The 26606-nt window shown below is 37.8% G+C and overlaps 1 protein-coding gene across 12 annotated transcripts in view; it reads left to right on the top strand.

Moving 5' to 3' along the window:
* SORCS2 (sortilin related VPS10 domain containing receptor 2) overlaps positions 1-26606 on the top strand; it is a gene marked incomplete at its 5' end in the record, with an annotated part of 570927 nt that overhangs the window by 181248 nt on the left and 363073 nt on the right. For all 12 annotated transcript variants that reach the window (XM_084517076.1, XM_084517072.1, XM_084517073.1 and 9 more), the window contains one exon: positions 19165-19232. In XM_084517076.1, the coding sequence (XP_084373202.1) occupies positions 19165-19232 (68 nt within the window). The remainder of the gene's footprint in view (positions 1-19164; positions 19233-26606) is intronic.

The following is a 26606-nucleotide window of genomic DNA, read 5'->3' as shown; positions in this document are numbered from 1 at the left end:
GGAAGAGTCATTTTAAGTTTATGATGAGCATTGGAGAAAGTCACCATTCAACCTCGGAACATGTTGCTCTCACAGATGAACAAGTCCATGTTTGTTGCAGTGAGCTGGGGCTAGCTGCAGCTGTGTTGCTTTTCCTTTTTTTTTTTTTTTTTTTTTCTTCCCCCCCACCCTTAAGCTGTTGGTCCCCTTTTGCTCTGAAATATTCTGGTGTCTTCTCTGTGTGTTTGTGTTCACTTTAACAATAAAAATACTTTCAGTGGCCTTTTTTTTTTTTTTTTAATTTTCTGATTAGCAATGTTGATTAGGACAGTGATTCATGAAAATCTGAGCCATCAGTCTGCATTGTGCTTTTCACAATAAACCATTATTTCCTTCCTTCTTCATGGAGGGCTACTAGCCCAGACTCCTAGCACATCCACTGCAGTAGCAGGATTGATTTAACTCAGATCTCCTTCTTGGCTCGAAAATAAGTGACTCATCTCCCCTTGCTCATCCACTCAGATGTACATCCTAATAAAAATGTTTGCTTCATCATTTTGTTGCAGACAGATCTAAGTTGCATTAAGTGAGTGTAGGGTATAGATTCAAGCGTGTCGTTGCAGCATGATATATTTTCATGCAAGCTCATGCACAGAGGCCAGAAGGGCTCAGCACTCCCTTGCCCTGTCCTGGTGGCTCGGCAGCCGGCTCTGGCTGCTCCACCTCACATGGCAGGAGATGGGAAAGGCATTGCTTGCAGCTCTAGCCCCTGGTCACTCGGGGAAACCAGGCACCCTATCTAAAAATAGTCTCTTCTAAGTTAGCAGCTCTGCTTGCGGATGCATGGGAGAAGCCGATTGGGATAACGAGAGATTCCTGTGGCAGACAGGGAAACTGGGCTATCTGGGAGGAGACAGGCAAAAGGTGCTGATGACAGAGATGTCATGTCTTTCATTCTAGCACTACTGCTCTGTGGAGTGCTTGATGTGGCATCCGTTAAGTTTGCTTACAACTTTGTATTGCCTTAAGGTCTCAGTCAAGGTCAGAATTTCATCCCACTAAATGCTTTATACGCATGTGTGAGAAAGCATTTGTCTGAAAGACCCTAAAGTTTTAGCAGGCCAGGGCCATGTGAGGGAAGACAAAGGATTACTGTATCCTTGCTCTGCTCATGGGGAGGTAAGGTGAAGGAGGCTTCCTTAAGAGGCTGAAAATTTACAATTGGAGGAACTCGATCCCAATTCTCTGAGCTCAGGATGTGACCTGCAGACCAGTTCCTCTCTTCTCCATACCCCCTGTGACCTGGCTTCTTCTCTGTCCCTCTGCAAAGCTCTCTGTAATCCTCCTGCTTTTCATTTGTGCAACTGAACCGAACTAATCCTGCTACCAAGGGGAATGCCTCGGCTGGGGGGTGATGCTCTGCTCCAAAGTGTTTGATTTTTCTGGTGGAGCTGGCAGCTAAGGGAGACTTTCAGCAAGATCATCCATGTTGCAAGGAGGGAAATAAAGATGGGGTTGGGAAATGCGATAGATAAAGGCTTAAGTGGTCAGAATTTAAATCTTAAATTGCCAATTGCATGGCGGGCGAGAAAAAGGAAATGTGGGAAGAAAAAGGAGGCAGTAAACATGATGATTAAGTGGATCTTACTCAGAGTAAATTATAGCATTCCTGAATGAAAGTCTTCTCTTTAACTGAGAAATCATTAAATGTTAAACTCACACTATTATTTGCGTTTCATTGGGTAGACTTGCATGCGCAGAAATATCCATTTTAATTAGTGTTGAAAAGAAGTCTCGTGTACAGAGCAGTGCCTGGTAGGTATTTTTATATTCTCTCTCAGTGAACTCATTTTATATGATGATGATTTCTTCTAATTTTTAATTAACATGTCTAAGTTAGAGTTGGGAAAAATGATCAGTGATTCATTAACTGCCTCGCACTTGGAGATCTATGCAAACCTAATTGATATGGTTGCTACAGGGTACTTTGTTAAAATGAACACTCCTGCCACTACCTAGCTTCCCTTACTTCTTATTTATGTGTTTGAATGAAAGGCGTACTGCGACAGCATATAGTTTTACCTCTAAAGTGACAGCATGTGATATGACACTATATTTCAGTGCAGTGTTTCATCCAGAATATTTTAAAAACATTTTTATAGACTGTGTTTTGGAAGACCATTTGTTTATCACTAGTATATAGTGTGCTAGTGTGCTGTTATATATATATATATATATATATATATATATATTTATACACATGTGTATATATATTATCACTAGTATATAGGGAGGAAGGAGCTACTACTCATCAGATGCAGTAGTAAATAAGTATATGCATGCTAAATGTTTTTTGAGGGGTCTAGGTTAAGCTATAGTTATTTTAGCTATAGGGTTTCTGTTGAAGTACTGTGATAATGAGCAAGGATATGAAAACAGCAAATAAAGAGAGAGAGAGATGAAACGTAGCAATATACTTGGTGCTCTGCCTACAAATTATGCCATGAAACTGAATTAGGGATTGTAAAGTCTGAGTAGAAATGCTGTTCTCCAAACTTGCTTTATCTCAGGAAAAACATGGCCTTTACTGTCTGCTTATCATACTGAGGAGAGCTAACTGCAATTGCAGTAGTAGAGTTGATACGTTATAAATTATTTAAATATGTTTGTTTGAAGCCATTATGAAAAGATTAAAAAACTTTTTCTTTACAAAGTGGTGAAAACAGTTATGATGATAAAAAATATACTTGGTTTCCTCGAAAGCTTTGCACTTAGGACATGAGATTTCTTGATCAAGATTCTAAAACATGATATTCACATGAGATATTGACGCACAGGAGATAAATTTAAAAGCAGTTCATGTGCCAGAATTGCTGAATAATTAAAGTGGGAAGGGACATCTGAAGATCTGGTCCAGCTGCCTGCTTAGATTAGGGCTTGTATCAAAAGTGAGATGAAGTTTTTTAAGGGCCTGGTCCAAACACATTTTGAGATCCCCAAGAATAGAGAGTCCTCAGTTTTGCTGGACAACCCATCCTAGAGAATTGTTAAAGCATGAATGGTAGGTCCTCACTGCTACCTGGATGCAAGGGGACTTGGTTTATATGCCAAACTTGCCAGCTAATGTGAGAATCTGAATGCAACCTGGAAGCATGAATCGTATAAAATTTTGTCTTTGAACCTTGTATTTCGGTTCTGAGAATAAAAGGAGTAGGAGAAACACTCAGTCTGAAATATGAGAAGAAGGCAGCAAGTGGTCACTTGTAATGGCCATAGAGGAAGGCAGCAAGTGATCAGTTATAATGGCAATATTAAGTACAAATCCTAAAGTTTCATTTTCCTGGAGAGGTAATGAAGAAGTGAGTTATAGAGAGATGAGTAAGAGCCTGTCTTTTTTGACTGGAGCAAGCACATTGCAAGCTTTCAAGTTAAGTGAAACACCAGAGCCACTTTAGAGTTACAAATGATTTAATACTATGAACACTTTATTTAACCATTTCCAGTTCTGCAATTAGGAATGTAACCCATTGCTTTATGAAAATAAAATTTATTTTTCCTGGTAGGAAAAATAAGCATTGGGTAAATATGACAGTTGCAGTACATGTTGTTTCCTTAAAAACTGTGAGTTCAAATTTCAATTTTAGGTTGGATATTAGAAAGAACTTCTTTACTGAAAGGGTTGTTGGAATTGGGGAACACGACACAGGGAAGTGGTTGAGTTGCCATTCCTGGAGGTCTTTAAAAGACGTTTAGATGTAGAGCTTAGTGATATGGTTAAGTGGATTACTTGTTAGTTTTAGGTCAGAGGTTGGACTAGGTGATCTTGGAGGTCTCTTCCAACCTAGATGATTCTGTGGAATGATTGTATTGTGTTGAAAAAAAGATCTTGGGTGTTTACAATCCAAGGCAGGTCTGAAGTAGGGTAATGCTTTCCACCCACTCATATAGTCTGGGGTAAGTGCCAGGAAAAAACAACAAATATCTCACAAGTACATAATTCACAATTTTGAGAAAACTCATTACCTTAGTTTCTAGGCTTTAGTTCTGGATCCAATGCTAGTCAGTAATTCTGTATTTTTAATCACTGATAAGGATACTGACATGAATTTTCCTGTTAAGTTTGTAAACGGCATGAAGATTTCTAAAATAATGATGGCTGTTGAAAGGATAATCTGTAATGGCTGATTAGACGATGAAGTTACAGCAAAATTCATTTTGATACAGCCAGATGCAGAGCAGTGCATCAAGACTTAAGAAAAATGGACCTATGACTCTTAGGGTAGAATGCTGATTTGGGAGAACTGGATAATTCAGAAGTCATTGTAAATTAATTGGGGATAACTTGTTCAACATGTCCTTTATCTGAATTGGTATGGCAAAGAGAGCTCATGAAGCTTGTTTTTCATGCCAAAAATTCTATCTGTATTTGTGAATGGAATTTGGAAGACTGTTCTATTTCCTTTTTCCATTTTTTTTCCTTGTCTTGTCTCTGACTCTCTGACTGCAGACTTTTTCTTGACAAACTTGTTCTTTCTTCTGCAGAAAGTCTGTTGGATTCTACTGGCAATTAGCCCAGGGAAGCAGAGGCTAGTTACAATAATTATTGCTGCAGGCGTAGACGGAGATCTATAAAGCCTAAGGCTAAACAAGAGAAGTCTGATTAGAAACAGCTCTTTGGAGTCTGAGAGATGAATTACGTTTGAGTTTGGAATGTTCTTGGATTCTTGGGGAGAACCTGGTGGTGTGGATGAAAAATTGTTGATTATTTTTGTATGTATCTGCACTGGTTCAATCCCGAATCTGCATGCACTAATTTTATAAGGCGTGCTTGCCAAGTGGTCATTCCATTTTAGGGAGAGAAGAACAAAATGTTTAATGCAGCTCTCCAAAGGAAGCAGTGTGCTGGATTATCCCAGAATCCCTAATCATGGAAACCTGCAGTGAGGCTCCTCTAAGCTGTTTGTGGGCTGTCTGTAAATGGTACGGTACAAGTTAGAAAATGAACTTGTATCTGCCTCTGACTTTGGTGCCCTCACCTTACTCTGAAGACCACTCAGAAGATCTGGTGGCCTCAATTCACTTATAGAGAACACGCTCTGAAGATAAAGGGTGCAGAGAGGACCCACAAAAGATGCTGGAAAATAAGCTTTATGAAATGAGCTATAGGGAGGTCAGTCATTAACCTTATCAAAGAGAAAAGATCAAAAGATGATATGATTGCTATATGTAATTACTTATGTGTGGAGAATATATTCATCAGTAAGGGCCTTCTAGTCTTGTATAAAAGGACACAGCAAGATCTCATATCTAAAGCTTCAAGTTGGACAAATTTAGTCTAGAAAAAATGATATAGGGAGTAAAATGAAATGATCTGATGGCGTTTTCTTGCTAAAAGTCAGTGTACACACATCCCTCCCCAGTAAAAGTAGAATATGAAATTAAACACAGAATAAATCAAAATATCATTTCTATTTCTGATGCCTAAATTTCAGGAACAATCATAGGATCCCACACAAAACATAAATAATGTTACGATAAGTCATACTACAGATATGTCTTAAGTATTCAAACCTGCATTTTAGTGATTCTAAAGGCTAAACTACAAAACGCCTTACAAGCTGTCTGAGATGCCTACATACAGAAATCATTCACTTCACACCAAAATGGAACCACTGCTGGGAAGCAAAATATTATATTTCTATAATAACGTATTACTGTTCCTTTCCCTTTTCCTTCCTTTCCCTTCAATTTCTTTTTACCAAGAATTACATTTTCTACCGGCCTAGTAAGCATTTACCTCACAGCCTTTATCCACTTGGGTTTATTATGAATTTAGGCAGAAAACATTTAGCTGTTGTGATCATTATCTGCCATTACCTGCTATGTGGATTTTTATACTTTACTACATTGAACATTACTGGAATTAAGGTTTTAGTTGCAATTCTTTCAAGAAATATCTATTTCCATGGATTTTCAGCTCAGTTCTAAGCATTCGGAATAGGAAGCATTTAGCTACAGGCAGTTATTTAATTTTTATTTATGTCTTTTTCCTTTGGTGTTGAAAATAAAATTTTAAACAGTATCATCTTCTGAAACTATCAAATTAACAGCTTGTCTTGGAGGCTTACTGATTTCTTCTACCTTCTTTTTTCTGTTCTCCCCATTCCCCTTGTAGCTGAAGTGAGATGGACTTTAGTCTGCCACTGTGAAATAACCACGAGAGTCACTGCAAAGCTGAATGGTAATTAATAATTAAAGGTGGAACCAGAGGAATGTATCTATAATGCATTGATTTGTGGGGGGAGGAGTGTGTGAAATTCTTTTTCTTTTTTTTCTCCTTTTTTTTTTTCTTTTAATTTTTTGTAAGAAAAAGTCAGTAGCTATTCTTGATTTTAGACTGAAGTTTCCAAAATGTGTTTCTGAGCTTCTTATAAGACAGAATGTCATTTCTCAATGTAATGAATCAGGTATTCAGTTTGCAGATCTCACAGTTCTTGGTCATATTAGCCAGTCAGGCACAGCCACAAACTGTTAGCATTCTTTGCTCTGAGATTTTTTTTTTTTTTTTTTTTTTTTTCCTTTTTGAAGGAACAATAACCCTAGATACCAGGATACTAAACACAAACAAACAAAAGAGTTTTTGAAACAGTGATCACAGACCCTATGCTATTTCCCTAAGCTATTTCTCTTAAGCCTCTGAGGAGTGAATATTTCATAGGGACTGACTGTTCTTCAAATACCTTACTTAGTCCCTTGAGAAATCCACTACTTGAATGGAACAGGAACCAGAGAACTCAGTTTTGGAGTATGTCCCCCTCCTGCTTGATATGTTTCACTTGTAACAGACTTACTGCCTTTCTTATTTTATTCATAGGAAATACATGTTCTTTCCAGGTATTTTCCTGATTTTTTTTTTTTTGTAGTTCTCCAATCTCCTTTATATCCATGCTGTGCTTGTGCTGTGATTTGGGAAAGAGAAGGAGAGGCTACAAAAATACCACGTTAGATAAATTGCTACTTGTTGTCACAGAGATTAAAGGATGCTTTCACCTTCTGTGGAGCAGGAAATATGGAGGGGACTTGATTTCTTTCTGGTCTGATAGGGAATCAGCATCCCTGAAATTACACAGATTTCTGTCAATGTCTCTGAACTAGGTAGTTTGTGAAAATAGATAAGAACTATTGGGTTACCATCCACATGTTTGGCTGTCAGATTTCAGCTGAAATAAACTTTAACATTTTTTTTATTTATTTAAATGCCGCTCTTGAAGAAATGTCATTCTTCTCTCATTGGAAGAGAGTTCATTGAAGAATTGTCAGGAAAGTAGGAACAATAACACTGTAACACAATACGAAGTAGGAAAGTAGGAACAATAACACAATATCAACAACAACAAGTTCATTAGCTTTTGACATGCTTCTGTCTTCAGGAGGTGGCAGAACACTCTTGAATAGAAATTTTTTTCATTGTATTATGTCCACAAAATAAACTTTTGCAAGCTAGTTCATGGGCTGCATTGAAAGCATCTTGTCCCTTCTCTTTGCTGTTGAAAATCATAGGTGTGCTGCTCTATTTAAGATAATGAAATTAGGAGAGGTTGGAATATTATTTCTGTGCTGAGGAAATATTATTTTGGGGAAATAAAAAAAAAATAAATAATCTCAAACTGTGGGGAAAAAATTACCAGGAGTGAGGAAATTAAAGGAGTCAAATGTTGGTTTTAGATGTATGGGATACTTTTCCTGTGGCCTTTTTAGTTGTATGGGATATTTTTCATTTGGCCTGTAATCTTGCAAAATACAATTGTATTTTCAGTAGTTATTTCAAGTAGTCTACCTCTGCTCACTTTCTCTCACACGTTGCAAATGCACTTTAAGAAATGTTTATTTAAGAAAGAGCTTCTGACATGTTAGTTTCCACTACAGGATAAAAAAAATATTAAAATAAATAAATAAAAATTGCATTATTAACTGTAACCCTAGCTGTCCTACTTGGGTAATGTCATGTCCCTTATAATTTGACATTTAAAGCCATAACTTTCTGAACCTACATTCATTTTGTGGAAAATATGGCACATATTTTCATTGTTTTTCCTGTGCATAGAATGTATGAGACTTCTAGAAATACTGGTTTTATCAAAATTGAATCCTTCCCTTCATGAAAGAAAATTCAAGATCAGATTTTATTTTAATCTGTTTAGAATGGGCTTAATCCAGATTCCCATTGATTTAAGTAGATTTTGGATTGGACTCAAAAGTAAATGCATGGGTATGTAAGGGTGAGGAAGGAGGAAGAAAAACATCCAGTTGGTAACAAGATCAAGCTGAAAAGTTGCCATTGGGTTTGAGCTATATCCTGTGTGCTCTGAGTATTAATGCCTTTCTGTCACGGCATTAAATCCCAGACTCCAAACTAAAGAAAAACAATTTGCAAGAATTTGAGCGTTCAGCATTTTTTTTCTTTGTTTTAGGATAAAGTAATTTCCACAAGAAAAGGACTATTGACTTGTAAACAGAGGATGCTATGCTGCAAGTTTTGGAAATAGAATATAAATAGAGACAGGCATTTATAATACAAATATAGAACAAACTCATTAGGAAAAAAGATTGGAAAATAAATAGCAGTTGCAGAGAAACGCTTAGTATAATGAAGGACAACAGTAAATGTCATGTACACTGTATAGAATTTTTAACTGTTTAATACTATTAAGTTCTGTAATACAGTACCATGCTACAAACCACATCAGAGTTATATATGCCATTTTCAATAAATTGAATATGTTCGTGGTAGTTACAAAACGTATTCTGTACCTTCTGAAATAAAATATAATTGCATGAGTTTCTTTTAACTCCTCAGATTTCCATTTTTTTTCCTTGTCAGGAAATTGAATTTTTCCAATAATGAAAATTTTGACTTCTTGGCATAGTTTATATTACACATCAGTTAGGAGATCTGTGGTACAAAAGCACATTACTGTACTTCAGGCCTCCTAGGCCTGCAAAATCTGGCATTGTTGTAAGTCACAAGTCCAAAGTTACAGTAAGCGGTCTTGAATTGGTTTTGCATGAATTGGGTCCGGGAGCACCAAGTATTACAAAAGAAAATCATTAAGGTTCATGGCACACATAATTTGTTGTCTGCTTCTCAGTTTGTTCCCTTTTTACATGTTGTTTTCAGCTCAGTGTAGACTTCTTCCACAACTCACTTAAGTGTGGATTCATCCAGTTTTACTGAGAGCCTCAAGCTAAAAGTATAGGTTCTTGGGATCAGTAGTCAATAGGAAACAAACACTTCCAAAGGGCTGTTCAGATCCAGATGGGCAAAACTGGTCTCCAGAGGTCTCTGTCTGCCTGTAGATGCTGGTTCATATTAAAGTTAGGTGGGATAGATATATCTGTGCCTCCATTTCCCAACTGTAAAATAGATAGTGTTACTACCTTAAGTTAAGGGGAATAGATAGTGTTACTACCTTAAGTTAAGGGGATGTTAAAAGCCTTTAATTGGTGCGTTTCTAGAGAAAAGAGTCATGAGAGGATATAAGTGTTAGAGATAATTGTTCAGAAGTGTTCTAGTAATGAATTAAAAATATTTTCCTTCCAAGTCTTCTGCGGCTAAACTTGTGCATCTATCTGTGAAGATTGAAAAGAATAGATCTCATAACACAGACAAAAAGTTATTAACATTTTAAAAACAATCTAGGAACACAGAGGGAGAGACCAAGCATGAAAAATATCAGTCTCTGAGGGGAAAATCTCCCTTTAAGTGTTTGTTACTGAAACTTTTTTGCAGCTCTAACTGTAGCCAGATAAATGCTGACATACAAAAACTGTCTCCAAAGAATCTGTTGAATGCCCACTTCTTTGCTAGAGTAAAATAAAGAAATATAGATCTCATTTATCAGGGCCTACAATCTTTTCCTGCTTGTATCTACTTGATCTGAGGGTCATTTAAAATATATTAGAGGTTTAAGATTGGAATGCGAAGCTAATTTGAAACCTGGCTCTGAGATGACCGATTGTGTTAATATTCGTGCTGGTTAGAAGTGCTGTGTCTGTGACAGGACAAAATTATCTAGGGATCAAAAATGACATGGCACTGCCTGGTGAAATAGTCATTTCTTTTCACAGATAATTCTGCGTAATTCCACTTAGTTTTGATGGCCCCATGGCGCCTAAAGTAATGAACACACAGGACAAAGCTGGGTGAGGAGTCGTCTGAGGAAACACAGAAAGCTGGCAAAAACTCTGTGCTCACAGCTTGGAAACCTTCTGGTTTTGGCTTTGGACCGAATGTAGAGAACTCTCCAGCGCTCCCCCAGCCCCTTCCAATGTTTTCTCTGACATATTTGGCCTTTGACCAATTTTCCTAACAGCTCCCAAGCCCTTTCTAATAGTCTCCTAACCCAGTTGGATGTTCCTGCTGGTCCTTCACGCCCTTTCCATTGGCACACATACGAATTTCTGCTGCTTCACAAATAATGTGTAAGATAAATGTACTTTCATGCTCCTTCGTCTCAAAGGGGACCATTCCCATTATTTTGCAGTAGGCGAATTCTATTAATATCATTTGAGGTGGTATTAATTTATTTTGAATTTAACCACAGGGAGTAGACAGCTTTGGAAGTTGAGTAGTAAGGGGTTCCCTTCCGTGCCGTACTGGGGACAGCATGGCAGTACTTCTGCTAAAATTATTATTAGTATTATTATTAACAAGGAAAGTAGGAAAGAAACAGTTAATAGGAAAGACAGACACAGAGAGACAAACTCACTCAGTAAAAGAACAAGGAGGGGTAGCGTTGGGCCTGGTCTGTCCCTGTGTGAAGCTGTAGAGCAAACAGTCCTTGATGTGAGAGGCATCTGGGCCTACCCCATGCGGAGGGTGATAGCATTGGGGTACTGGAGGATGTATTTTAGACAGCACTTGAAGTAACAGCCCAAGATGTGTTTATTATTATTCCTGTTTTACTAGGCAACCCCGTTTGTTTTCCACTCTGGTTCTGTGTCATTGTCTAGGCATGATTTTATCTTTGGACTATGGAGCGTTGAAGCACCCCTGAGTATGCTGATGATTTCCAAAGCAACACATACATTCCACGTCACAAAAAAAAAAATCAAATGGAGCTTTACATTTGCTTTTCCTGTGTCTCCAGTCTTCTGGATAAAATTTTAATCAGCATAACCCTATCACCATAATATAACCACCATATTCTTTAGCATATTTGTCCTTGCAGTATGCCTTTCAGGTAGGAGTGTGTTGTTGGTCCCCTTCTGTACATCATATGACCATCTTTAACTTTCTAATTTATAATGAACAAATTCAGGTATATACAACATCCAGGAAATATCAAGTCCAGTCCTCATTCATGATAAGAAGGATATTAAACATTGTGACTCCCTGGCTCATCTTGTTGCAGCATCAAAGACCTTGTTCCCATATGCAGTCTTATAAAGCCCCTTTATGATAGGCAGTTAGGTCTTACTTGAACACCATAAGTCATTCTCAGAGATAATTAATTGTAATATTGAGGTCAATGTAGGTTGATACAACCTCTGGTACATAAGATGTTATCTGGTACAATGATATTTAATCCTGTGGTTCTGGTGAAGACAGAGCAGCAGTGAGGGAGAGTAACCAATACGAACAGATCTGCCAACATCCCTGCGTCAAATGAACAGCCTTCCCAGCTTGTGGTATCCTCTACAGATGTCTCCATATGTCTTGCATAATAAATTCTTTTTTTGAAATAAAGAGCTTAATTACTTTTATATGGTAATGTAAGAAAATAGCTTTGGCTTTGGAAAATGATTTAGCTAAGTGGATTGGAAGTTCACTTTCAATTTTTATATTTTATTCTTAGGCAATAACATTGCATGACAGCCTGGAAATATTTCCCAAACAGCATTTAAAATTTGATCTTTCTTCTCTGGTGGTGAATAGTTATATAACACTGATGACCAAGGTGAATTGTTTACCCATAATACTGGATTCCTGAAATATCCAGAGGACAGCAAAAATGTTTCACATATGTCTTCTGTGGGTGTCAGCTCTGCTTCCTCTTGAATTTTCATAGGAATGAAAAAGAATATTCAGACAATAGGCTTGCTTCTGCAGGATTGTTAATTCAATTTAGAATACATTATTAGAGGAGATATGTAAAACCAGTCTATAATTCAAGATTTTTTACAATTAGGAGTCAAGCCAGACTGTTAAAAACTGGGAAAAAATATTCTTGCTTCATTCTTTGGAAATTTTTTCTTTTGGCATGTTCATGGATATGGTTTTAAGAGCTTACAAAATGCAATGTCAAATATTTAAACCTTAAAAAAAATGCAATGCTAGAAAAAGGCAACGGCAAAGAACTGGAGATTTTTGTGTCAGAGGTGACTTTGTTTTGGGCTCTTTGAAAACAGTTGGGAAGTGCAGTGGAACAACTAGTCAAAACATTAGGCATTGTTTTCTAAATTTCATGTGTAATCTGCATTTTTGGTTCCTGTTACTATGTGGCCTTTAAGTTGAGTTCCCATTTGCTTGAGTGAGTAGCAGACTGACTGCCTGAGTTGCAGTTATTATTTGCCTTCTTTTCCACAAGGACACTTTGCTTGCTCATCTTCTACTTGGTGTCCACCAGGACCCCCAGGTCCTTTTCTGCCATGTTGCTTTCCTACTGGGCACCTCCTGGCTGGAAAGGCTCCCCACCCAGTGCTGAGAAAGGATTCACAGAGAGTCACTTCGCTTCATGTCCAAAGATGGGCTATGAAACTGGTGAAGGGTCTAGAGAATAAGTCTTATGAGGAGTGGCTAACGGAGGTGGGATTGTTCAGCTTGGAGAAAAGAGCCAAGTGATAAGACGAGGGGAAAGGGCCTCAAGTTGCACCAGGGGAAATTTAGGTTGGATATTAGGAGAAATTTATTTACTGTAAGAGTGGTGTGGCATTGGAATAGGCTGCCCAGAGAAGCAGTTGAGTCACCATCCCTGGAGGTCTTCAAGAAACGTGTAGATGTAGAACTTTATAGCATGATTTAGTGGTGGACTTGTCAGTACTACATTAAAAGTTGGACCAGATAATCTTAGAGTTTTTTTCCAACCTAAGTGATTCTATGATTCATTGTTCTTTTCAATACTTCCTTAAGATTTTCCTTTGTAGTGACACCTCTAACCAATTAGTTCTTTGAGTAGTACTTCTTAGGAAGCTGTTTCCTTTGCTCTTCCCTTGATTTTCAGATGGGGTACAAGCTTTGGCTGAAACACTTGCTGCATTTGAACATTCATAATTTTGTCTCATTGCAGCTTTCCCTTAGTAGTATTGTTCATTTGAACCAACAGCCAGTTCTTACAGACTTCTTGGAGCCCAGGATCTCTGTCAAATATGATTGAAATCAGTGGATTTAGAGTTATAAAGTAGAGACTGCATACACATGCAGTGCCATCATGTAAGCATAATTTTCTTAGGAGTTTGCGCTGAAAATCTGAGATAAGTTGTTGATGTGAAGACCTATTTTCTGAAATTGGATTATAGGTTCCTGATGGCAATGGGTTGTCTTTTTGTTCTATGTTTATACAGTCATTGTGAACACAATATAATATGGTTCTGTAGTAGGCTGTGTATTACATATCATAAAGTTACGCTTTTGCATAAGTGTTTGCAGGGTCAATGTGTAAAGTACTAAATTTCACATGGTTTTTGAGTCCGGAAGTAATCATAGCCACTGCTTTCAATAATATGCACTTATTCAGCTCCTGTGGTAAGAAATACCATTTAGAGAAAAGGAATTGACCCATTATTGTGTCTTGCTTTGAATTATGAATAAATTCACTGTACAGAATTATTACTAATGCTTAAGACATAAGTGCACTGGTCCGGTCAGTGACTTCATACACAGCAAGTTCTCTCTTCTCCCAATACAATTTAGTTGGAAGAACTATAAATCTAATCTCCTTAAGTCTTTCATGTTAAATCATGGGTTGCTTCTATGAACTTTATTAACAGAGAGGAGTAGAAGCTTATACAGTGAATTCTTAATAGCTTTAGTAATGGTCTAAACGTCTCCTATTTCACCTTTCATCACAATGCTGCAACAGAGTAAACCTAAATGCTCTTTTCCCACTTATAGTTCTTCCAGCATAATCAAATTATTATAAAGTTGTTAATAGTACTATGGGACCTGGACCATGTAATATACCCGTGGTAATATATTTCGTATTAATAACCTTTTGTTTTTTTACTTTTCTTGCAAGTGTCTTTTTTAATTAATAAATGTATAATCTAATGTCAGCCTTAACGTGATGAGCAAAGAACCTGCCTGCTGCAAAAGTAGAATTGGCTTGAGGGACTGGAGCTGTAGGTGGTTACCTATAATTTGTTTTGGAATTTTTTGATTATCAGCTGTCAAGAAAGTTCTGGAAGTACAGGAGGTGATGGTGATGAATTAATAGGCTGTGCCTAGAACATCTTGAACTCCCTGAAATAGTTACAATTTACGGTGAAAAAGTTATAGTTTAATAGCTAAAAAGATGAATTAAGCTATATTTGTGAACAAAATAGCAACTTACGTTCCAGTCATGCAGAGTATTAAGTGCCTCTTTAAGTGACTCTCATAAACACTTCTGCTGATTTCAGTGGGTTCATTCGCATGAATTAAATTAAGCAGATGCTAAAAAGTTTCCAGAAACTTGAGTCTGTCTGATAAGTAATTTTCCTGGTATTTGCAGTGTGCTCTCACCTTCTAATAAAATTGGGAAAACACCAAAACTTGCAGTCATACCTGCAAGTATACATTTGAAAGTATGAGTGTTTCTCTATTAAATTTCTGAATAGATGCCAAAATTAAATAGATCTACAAAATCTAAAATTTCAGGGGTCAAATAAAGAATAACCCACAAAGATCTTCATGTAGATAGAAAAAGATAACATGGAAAGTGATTGACCTCTCTCTCTATATTTTTCCTTTCTCACCATCCTAGGTGACATGGTCATGAAAAGAGAGGATTAAAATGGGCTTATTTAAAGGCAAAAATTTATTAGGAACTGATTAAAGCATATTGTAATCTCTTAAAGGGAAGGTTTACTCGTTTTGGTCCACCATTGCTGCAATGTATTTTCAGAAGAGAACGAGAAAAAAGGAGATAATTCTAACTTTAATTATTCATGGATTATATCTGTGGAATATTCCTTTTGTTTTTGCTGTCCATCATTCATTGAAAACCCATTGCACTCATGAAGGTGGGCCTATGTCCAGAAAGGATTTTGGGGACGGAAACTGCTACAGCACCTCTGGAGAACAGCTCTGAGCTGTAGCTACTTTAACAGTAAGAATCTATCAAGACAGATTAGGGAAGCAGGAGAATGGCGTGGGAGATCTCTGGCAATTCACAGTTCTCTCTGTTTCTAGAGTAATTTCTGAATTTCCACAGAAAACTTGCTTTGAACGCACATTGCATATAACTTCCTAAGGAATCCTAAGGAATTTATCCTCTGTACTTCAGCCCACACGGAGAAATACTGGCCAACTCTGGCTTTATGGAGGGTTAAAGGGGTAAAGTAAAGAGGGAGATAATAGAGCACTGTTTTTGTGATATAAGCTGAAGGTTTTAAATTTCCTTTTCCTCTTTTTCTGTTTTAAATCTTTACTGTGTCACATAGTTGGTGTATGCCTGTCATGCAGTATGACTTGAAAGAAAGAGGTGAAAATATTGTCTCCTGAATTCTTTGCAGGAAACCTGGCAGGAAACTGGAAATGTGATGCTTGTTTATTCTAATGTTCTCCAATGGTCTGCAACAGTGCTGTAAAGGGGGCAGAAGGAGCTAGTTTCTGAGCAAGCAGTAGAGATGTAATCAGAAACCTGTAAGGTACAGTAAGGACTGCACCTAAGAGATGGGTGCAATGCTTAAATACCGGGCCAGAAAGCTGCACCGGGCATTCATGTCTTTATCTTGGGCCAAAATATGTGTTAAAATACTTTTATTTGTATTTACTTAACACTCCTTCCCTCCTCTACCCTCCCCCCCCCCAAACCAACCAACCAAAAACAAACAAACAAAAACAAACAAAAAGAAAACAAACAAGCAATGAAAACAAAATTCCCATCTTAGAGCTTCATTAAAGTTTTCCTCCTTTAGGGATTTGAGGTAGAATAGCCCTGGCGTTGTTACTGGTAACAAACAGTTTCTGAGGAATCTGGGAAGAAGGAATGCTGAGGGATTTCTGTTTCAGGCAATGAAAGAAGGGATACATTTCTTAGGTATTCTTGGCCAGAAGCACCATCAGCTGTGGTGACGCTAGATTCCTAGCACACAAGGGCAAATTATTGTCGCCACCTCCATTGACATGCTCTGGCAATTAACTCAAAGAAATGTGGGTGAATTTAAGATGAAATAGTTCAAAACAGTTTTATGAGTCTCCCCGTAAAACAGGAGGTGGGATGGACTAGGAGATCTCTAGGTAACTTTATAGATCTATCTTTAAATACAGAATCTGCTGAATTTAATTCTCCTCTATGGCCATTCTTTTTAGCTGTCCTCGCTGATGATAGCAGGAGCTGGTTCTCAATCCCACCCTTGATCATTGCTCAGTTACTGTTGTGCTTTGAGCCTCTCTCCATTTACAGGCAATCCAAACACTTTCACTAGGGCAGCAGCGTATATGAGCTACTGGCTACCATCCAAGCTGTAAAAATGCTCTCAGTTGCAGAGTTGCACTGAAATGAAATTGGTGAAACAAGACTCTGCTCTTACAAATGATGCAGAGAATCTAGAGATCCCAAAGACCTTCACTTTTTTTTTTTTTTTTTTTTTTTTTTTTTTTTTTTTTGTGAAATTATTCCTTCTGCTCTTTGGATCTGTTTATTAATTGAGGGAAAATACCATCCTGTTTAACAGTATCACTGTTTAGCCTGAAAAGATGCACACAGTCCAAATGACAGTTCTTTAAAAATCTGTAAAGCAGACGATCTGTATTTTTTTCAGATGCTGGGATAAAATCCACTGGCATAACTGAAAAAGTGATCAACCTCTGCCTCATATGCCACAGGTTGCAACAGTTTAAGAATTCAAAGATGGCTGGTTATCACTTTGTTTTTCCTTCGTTAATATTTAGGACGGATGCTGAGCAACAGAAATGGCTCATTTGGATTGTACTGTGTTGATCTTTTGGTAGAGGTTAAGTTCAAAGCACGTGGATCTATAGGGATCTTCAGTGTGTGGTAGTTATCAGCTTGCCCTGTGGTAGAGGGGCTCCAATGTACATTGTTGAAAATCATCTGAATAACAAAAGTTATGCTTACAGGATGCACAAGAATGAAAAAACATTGGCCTACTAAAACCAGGATTCAGTCTCTTGTTCTGCATGAATTTAAGGAAAAAAGAGTACTCTCATGTATCTTTTGATATATATTTTTTTTCAATACCAAATATACATTCTTGTATCTCTTAAGGGAATCTCCTAGGTCAACTCTTGTGGCTTAAGGAGAATTTCAGTTGTTCAAAAAAGTAAGGTCTGAAACTTCTTCCTTAATAATTAGAGCCAATTGATGCTCCCAGTAGTGAAATTTCTTTCTTTTCCTCCTTAATTGCAAGCACCAGCAGAAAGCTGTAGTTAGAACGCTGACAATAGAATAAATAGCTGACCTGATGGAGCGTGCTTGGGCTGTAGCCAGGAATCTCATCAGTAGATACTCTGTCCTTTGGGAAATGTTTCTTTCTTCTGTGTTTGTAAGTCTTATAGTAATCTATTTAAAAGTAAGAGATTTTTTTTTTCTTGTTTGCTTGCTTTATTTTAAACCAAGACTCTATTTTTATAATGCCTTCTCATCAAATTCCAATAAAGTGATCTGGTAGATTTTGATTCTTTTGAGAATAGGAGAGATTAATATGATTTGTGAACTAAAGGATCGATTCTGAGTTTATTTATATCAATATATATCCAGTAATACTTTCTTTTGTTATTTGTTAGGCTTCAATCACCCTGAGCATGGCTACTATTATAGCTCAGTTTTGCAATATGTTATTTCCATGACACCACGTACATAACACCCATGGTCTGGGATTCTGCTCTCTCATAATCTCCAGCGTACAGAGACCCAAGCACTGATCTGCTACATAAATGTAACATCAGCATATGAATTATCTGGATAATCAAAGTGGACGTCTACAGTTGCTGTTTGCTAGGGATTTCACCTGATGGTCATGAACAGAGGAAGTGCCGGTTCAATAACAGCATGCTCCAGGCTGCTGGGGACTGATGTTGACCCTGCATTAAAGAAAACTAACAGCTGTGCAAGGAACCAGAGGTTCTCCCAACTCTACCTCAGTGGGGTTGCTATGGTAACTTGGGGATAAGAAGCACTAATATGGACTGCCAGTGAGTGAGGGAGATCTGTTTTAGGTGATCTACATATAAAATATAGCTTTCAGATTGATTAGTCATGGGCTAATACTTTATGTTTCTTGACCAGTGAATTTGTCAGATGTTGAATGAATGGGATGTGATTCCTACTGGCTTTTTGGGTAAGCCGAAGATGTTTCATGGGTGAAATTTGTTAATATGTATTTGGATGACTTCTGGTAATCCAGATGAATAATTTACAGAGTGGAGAGCTCTGGAAGAAAAATGAGTGGAAGAAAAATGAGTGATACTTCTAGGAACAAAAAATCACAGACATGAATTTCTCATTTCTGATCTTGTAGAGAAGACCAAAGCTCATTTTCTGTCTGAATTTATCTGGATAATCAGGGTCAATTGACATTGTTTACCACCCTGTGTTAAAAAAAAAATAAATAATAATAGTTGTGTCATAGATGTCAAAGACAACTGCCTCCTAAATTTAAATTAGCAATCAAATCAGTTCTTCCTGCTGAGAAAGTCATTCAAATTGCTTGGGGGCTGTCATGGAGTAGGGGGATTTATGTGACTACTCCAACTCCACTGTTCATGTGAAACAGGCAATCTTTCACAAAGTCACTGGGTTTGCAGAAAACTTTGAGTGCTGAAATCACTCTCCCCAGGAAAAGGAAGAAAACCCACCCGATCAATCTAAAAATAAAACTGGTAAGAAGTGAAAAATAAAATGAAACAGTTCAGATTTTCAGCAGCCTGACCTTCACATTCACCAGAATAACTGCCCATGATCTACTTCTATTTCTTTTATCAGTGAACTTAAATATGTTTGTTTTTCATTGTCTTTTTAGGTGATCCTGATTCTTACCAAGTATTACCATACTGACATGGGAAAAGTCCTGGAGAGCTCTTTGTGGAGGTAAGTTCTTTGCTTTTCCTGTAACATTTCCCCCTTTTCTATGAGTAGATTTGTCTCTCTTCCCATTAGAAATTGCTGGTGAATTGATCTTGGTGTTAATATAGCGGTATTACCCAGAGTCTCAATAGTGCTTACTCCTTTTCTTCCTTAAATGAGCTGCAGTTCAGTAAGAAAGAGCTTGAAATGAATTTTAACAGTAGAAGCAAACAATGACAGAGTATAAGGTACCTTTCTCATGTCACTCTTCAAGATGCCATTTCTCTTCCTTTTCTTAGAAATTTTACCTCTAAGTTACCTGAAGTCTTTGAGTTGCTTCTTGTGTTGATGTCCCTGATGGGAGTTTTTGCTGTTCTTTCGTACTGTATTGTGGTTAGTGAGTAATCCTGATTTGGAAGGAGTCATGATTGTCTGGATGTGAAATATAATACCAGAGCTGGTTTTGTTGTGACTTATGATGACTGGAAAAATGTAGTAGTTCAACTAAGATTTATAAATTGATTGTCACTTCCTTAACATCTGTGAATTAAGATATCAATATGCTTATTGCCTGTGCACACACAAATTGCATCACTGGATGTTTATCAGCACAAAAACAGGCCTAGGGTAAGCCTATGCTACACTAGTTCAACATCATAGATCAAGATCAGTACTTTCCTATTCCATTGTCTTTTTTCACAAACATACCTGTTTTCAGCTTGCCAATAGGAGATAAATTACTACAATACGCTGTATTTTTTGCATGTTGAGATGATTTGTTTTTTCAAGGTAAATGGTTAACAGGCACCTAGTTTGCGGAGATGTGTGCATCTGAACGATTATAGAATAAAAAGTGTGAACCTATTTAAAGTTATTTAAGTGCATCAGTACTGAATGATAACTCCTACACCAGACACCTGAAATCTGGTTGCCTTCTGATACGTTCATTTTATTTTGCTCTGTAGGCTTTGTGTGCTCTGTGTAATTTTCTGTTTATCTCTATAAATCTTCTACCACCGATTTTCAATACCCATTATGTACACTTCAAAATTGAAAATATTTTGCAGTTATCAATAAATATAAAATGGCTCCAGTGTTTGCAATGCTAGTTTTCCTGAGTTATCTGTAGTGCTAGAAGTATTCTTGAAATAATCTGCCTGGATATCTAAATAGTTGTTAGAAATGACAGGAGACTTACTTCAGAAGTCTGTGTGAATTTCTTAGGTTGCCAATAAGCATCAGGTCTAGAAACAAATGGGTGATGTAATACCTTGTGGCTTAGGTACTTGTAAACATCATACTTTCCCCAAAGCTATATTTTTCACAGAGCCAGTCCAAGAAAAGGAGTGGGTCACAGAATAGGGAGTGAGAGAAGTCTGTGACCAGGACATGGTGCATAGCAGTCTTGGTACTTTTTTTGAAGGAGGCTGCGTTGTTTTAATCTTGTGAGATTTCTCATGGCAGCAGCAGACCTTTGCAATACCTTGTTTTAATACTGCTGGTAGTCAAGTCTAGCCAAGTGCAGGGCTCCATGCAACACAAGGGTGTTTTCAAGTAGAAAATAACACTTGTAATCACTGAAAAGGTGTCTGCAGGAAAGAGAGTAAGATCGAATGGAGAACGCTTAGTATTGGCTAAGAATTGGCCTTTTAGGGCTACGATGGTTCATTTGTAATTATCCTTTAAACTTACAAGATGGGAATTTAATTGCATATTTTTTTCTGTTTTATTTTTCGTCCAACATCTTGTGCAAAGAAGACAACCAAATGGAAATTTGTATGCTATCATAGCTGCGTAAGCACACGCTGCTTTCCTGTTGCATGACCCTGGCCGATGCAGCATGTACAATGTGTTTCAAGTTTTGCTATTCACGCCTCAGTACAATCTATCATGGAAGTCTTTTAAACTTATCCAGTCAGACTCTTCAAAATAAACTCTCTGCTCTTTCAAAATAAACATAAAACAGGCTTCAGATAATGTTTCTTTCTTTAGAGAACACAAACATTTTAAACAGAGTTGTTCAGCCCTTGCTGACAGCTGGTGTGAAGACGATCTGGTGTGAACTGCATTTGAATAGCATTGATGCTAGATTGTGTTATAGGAAAATCAGGTCCTTTTCCTCACGAGGAATGGATTTGCCACATGCTTTGGTTGTTTATAAGAGTAGGATGGAAAAGCTGAAAGGAAACAAGTGCTTAAGAATAGCATTTGGGCCAGAGGGAATAGCTGATCCATCCTGGCTGTGGTCTGCTCTGGGTTCACCTCCTGCTTCTGTCTCTGCCCGTTGGGGTGTGAGAGCTGCACACGCAGTTGTCAGGCTGGGACTTAAGAAGTGGCTGTATTTAGAAACGCACAGCCAAGGCTAGCATGCAAAAATATTGAATGTGCCTGGCTCTGTTGAGATGTAGCTCAATATATGTAGTAAACGAAATAAAAATAAATACTGAACAAAGCAGACTGTAAAGTCAGGGAAGTTCTGTATTTTTTTCCTATGTTAAGAGTTTGGGTGTAAATTGGTGAAGCTGCATGTTTCACCATGGTCTTGTACTCATGCTGGCAGTCTGCCCAGCATGCACAAAGCATATGTATTTTTTTAAGCTTTTGAGTTTGTTTCTCTTCTGCACTCCTCTCATTTGCATCAGAACAAATATACAGTAAAATGGGTGTGAAAAATGTTATAGATTTTTTTTTGTCAGTGGATAAAATCCATTAATCTTGGTGAAGTTTCTGTGCCCCAGTAGGAATGGATGCTATTCTGTTATTTTCTGATTCAGTCCAGTGTTCTTCTTCTTCCTGTCTTGCCCAGCTACATCATACCAGGCAGTTAATATTCCCTAAGTGAACATAAACCTGGTTTATAACCCAATCAGTCCCCACCAAGTTAATTTTTTAACATTGTTTATCTCCCACTTTTATCTTGCTGATCTCTATAAATATTATCACAACTTGGCATTTATCAGTCCCTTTATTTCCTGAAAATACATCCTTATTTTCTTCCTCTAAAACATATTTCCTCTTCACCTCTCTCTCTCTTTTTTCATCCTTCACTCAAAATAATTGTTTTTCCCTGCAATCACTTTGTGGAACAGGGAGTGAGAAGGGAAGGGTGACTTGGTGGTCCAGTGCTGGTTAGTTGTTCTCAGTCACCATGGCATTGCAGGCAGACTTTCAAGTGTAATGCAAATGATGGAGGCAAAAAAGAAAACAGTTTGAGGTATGTTCTGGTGGAGGTGTGGGGAGCTGCATACAAGGAAAACAGATTTTTGGAAATGGTTCTCGGTGGCAAATTTCTGCACGTTTGCAGACCTTTGTTAATTTACACAGGTGACTTATGCCTGCCCCTATGGGTCAGGTTACATGACTGGGATGTCTAAATTTTAATTGCCTTGGAATCTTATCATTGTCTAATAAACGGTGAAAATGGTGCTGGAGAATAAAAGTCTTTTGACTAGTAGCAGTTGCTTCTGCTTACACTAGCCAGGTGAAGGCATAAATATCAGCGGAAGCATGCTGTTAGAGAGCACCCGTGTATGGTTCTCTGTAGTCAGCTAGTTCTGATGCTTTGTTTATTCACTTATTAAATAATTATTAAGGTAGGGTTAAATTGAATAGTTATTTGATTCAAAATAAGGTAAGGAAATAAACTGAGATGGCATTGGTTGCCTCTTGAATATAAAGTAAGCAACTTTCTGAGAAGGAACAGAAGATTGTTTCCAGAATTATTTTAAGAGTTTCTAAACTGTAGTATATCTTGGGAACACAAGTTGGTTGTCATTTCAGGCCTCATTAACTTAATGAAAAAACTGATATTCCAGACTAAAACTTCAAATTCAAGTACTAAAGCTATGTTCGTGTATTGTGCATATAGTGTGGATATATGCATATAGTGCTATTTATATCAGAGTCTGCATGTAGCTTTAGACAGCATGCTTAGCATATGAAGGACTTGAATTCAACAGAGCGTTTAGGAAAACAGATACTTGATCATGTGTTTCCTTGTGCTTTATGGACATGTTTGTACCTAAATACATAGGGGCACATGTTTTACAGCCTCAGGTGCCTGCATGCAAAAACTGCATGCGTGCAACTTTAGGTGTACGTACTTGAATCTTAAAATGAAATATTTTAGCTTTAAATTGGTAGCCACTAAGAAACTAATACTAATAATTATCTGCAGATCTTAGTTAATTAATCATGGTGATATCTCTTGGAAATGGACATATATTATTATCTCCATTCTATAAATGGGGCAACTGAGATGTTACCTGAGATGTAACCTGCAGGTTATCCAGTGACTCAGCACCGAGTGGCCATGAGGTTGACTTCCAGCCCTGTGCTCAGACTGTCTCTGACTCCTGTTTCTGATATGTATGCAGCCTTTCCTTCTTAACTTGTTCTACGCAATGAATAATAGATGCTGATGATGATTGCTAATAAAGTTTTGATTGCGTATTATCAAGCATAATGATAGGGTAGCGCTAACTCGACTTGCTGTGTAATTGCCATTGTTCCCAATGGCATCCCCGTGTTGTTATTGTTTCACCACAGCAAAACAAGCTGCATTGTTGGGTATTAGCTGCACTGTTACCTCCCAGTACTCCACCCTGAACCCTGACTAGGCCGGTTGACAAGATGTTTGTTGGGATATTTTGCCCAATGTTGTCAATAATGAACTGAATGAAGCAACAGACCTCTCAGCCCACATAGACGTGGCCAAACGTACTGGGACTCCCTGCTCCAAAGGCAGCTTGAAGAGGGAGTGAGGTTGCAGTTCTGGGAGCAAAGCTGTGAGGGTCCAGGTCAGCAGCTGGGCATGAAAGCAAATATCTGAGCCTCACGGACAGCATGACACTTGGCAAAACTCAGGGAGTCAGAAAAATCCTTCTCTTTGATGGCACAAATGTTTTATCTGCACCCGCAGGTAAAAGCCATGTGTTCTGGGAAGACCCAGTCGTGCAATTCCACTGTACATCATTAATGCTCAATGCACAGTGACCACACAGTGCTTTGGGCATTTACACAAAGGTGTATGTCTACACCAAGGTTAAAATCCAGACTACAAAGAGCAGGAGAGTCTTTTAAGGTAGATGCAGTGAACAAAATACCACTCAGAAAAGTACAATTTCTGGACTCTGTGTGGCTCACGGGGTGTGAGAATGAGTATAGGCAGTTGTCTCCAAGCTCTTCGCACTTGTAGGTGAAATTAATTTAAAAAGAAAACCAAAACAGAACGGACAACAATATAGGATCTGATGCCCCAGTCAAATTTGGTTTTGGTGTGAAATGCTGCTTTCTATGTGAGCAACCATATTCTGCAGCAGTGTGCCTTTCCAGATGGTCTTATACTGTGGTTCTGCTTTGAAAAGTGACTTTGTAGAAATGGCCCCAAGGGACTGAGTTATTGAGCCTGTGATTTCCATATCAAATTTGCTCTTTTTCCAAGTAAAAACAAAAAAAGAAATGGCTTTCTAATTATTAGCCCAGCAAACTCAGCTTGGGATCTAATGTCTAGCTGTGCTTACTCTGGCTAATGCATCATCCTGAGTAATGCAGATTCTGCAATCAAACTAGATTGCCCTCAATTATTCTGCAACTCTTTTTGCCCTCCTATTATATCCTTGTTTACACTTGTTCCACCATGAAAAGGTTTTGGGCAATATGGTTGAAAAGGCAGCCCTACAATTAGGATTCTGTTTTCATTATTGAACAACAGATTTCTATACTCTCTTTGATCATATTTCCATATTTGCCTAATACCATTACTAAGACTTCCATTATCTTTGCTGCAATTTCTGTCTTGCTAATACTCTGCAGTGTGTCATTATGAGTTGAATTGTGCAGGCGAGTTTCTATTTTAAATTTATTTTGGGCATTTAATACGGGCTGTAAAACCAGAGTTAGAAACTGAATGTAGTAGATTTCAGTCTATGAGCAATGTTTTAATATGGTCGTCAGGTAAGGAAAATACATAAAAGACAAAGTGAAAGGAATCCATCTCGACAGCCTTTGAACATGCAGGATGTTGAAGAGATGATTATTGATGTTTGTAACAGGCAGTTGTATTGATTTAGATACTTAGAGGATGCCAATGTTGAAATATGCTTTTGTGATGTGTACTCCAGCGGACACATGGCCCACTGTATTTGTTCCTATGACAGAGACCCAGCATGCTGGCAATAACCTTGATGTCACCTTGATGCTGCACTCATCCTGACATATGTTTTAGCCATAGCTTTTGGCCATTTATTAAAGGAATGAACTTTGGTTGCAGATGTTGCAAAACACTATGTGAGACGATCATGATCCAATATTCTGTAGACACCTCTGAATGCGATGTCTTTCAATAGGCACTGGACGTAAGGAAGTCCTTCTGTGTCCTCTGTTACTGCAATGGCAGCTTTTGTATATTTTGATGTCTAGGATCTTTGAAAGTCTGAACTGTTAAAAATAAATCCCTCAAGTAAATTAAAGCTACCAGAGATCTCTATCCAGAATTCTTTACTAAAGATCTGTTGTTCACAGATGACAGTGCTGTGTCATAACTATTTTTTCAAGCCTTCAACTTGGAGTGATGATGATGATTTCAAATGTTTATATGTTTCTAAACTAGTTTGTGAATACACAAAGAATATATGACATATGGATTAAGATCCACTTGGAAAGCTGTGATTTATGTAGTTAGGAAAAGGCTTTTGCTTGCAGGGTGCTTGTGTCTCTTCAAGCTGGTTGCAGCACGGCTGCTGAGCATGTTCAATTTATCTTGGAGGATGGGGATGTTTCTACTTTACAGGCTGGTTTTGATCTCTCTCTTTTTCAGATTGTTCTCTCTTATTTATTTTATTTATTTTTTTAATCTACTCTAACTTCTGGAAAAGGAGTGTGAGATTTATCTCAATGAGTGAGTCAATTTATTCAGAAAGAATAATCATTTACCTAAAATGGTGTATGAATCCTTTACCATTGTTTAGTAACTTGATCCTATGTGATAGAATTTCTGATTGCTATGAGTGGAACTGGAACAGTCTTAAAACCTGGTATTTTATGGGTGCAGGCTGTGTGCGAATTGTCCCATAAAATACGTGTTTGTGCCTTAAGTGAGTTGCATTTAGCTGGGGTTGATGTTAATGGAATAAGCAAAATAAGCATTTTTTCTACTCCAAATCCATCCAACTCAGTAGTAGTAGTAAGTTCAGAAAGGCCACTTCACTGGCTTCTGCTCAGATCTGTCATAGTATCTATTGCACAAGCCTCCATTAAAAAAATTATGGTCTTTCTTGCTAGCTTCAGCAGGCAGGTCTAAGATAAGGAGAGGAGAAACAATGCCCTTCTGTGCATTAGCCATCTGTGGGGTTTCTAATTTTTTTTTGTGGGTTGTTGTTGTCATCCTCCCTGCCAGCG

Source organism: Aythya ferina (assembly GCF_964211825.1).
Source record: "Aythya ferina genome assembly, chromosome: 4".
NCBI classification, from domain to species: domain Eukaryota; kingdom Metazoa; phylum Chordata; class Aves; order Anseriformes; family Anatidae; genus Aythya; species Aythya ferina.
This window is presented reverse-complemented; position numbering and strand designations above follow the sequence as displayed.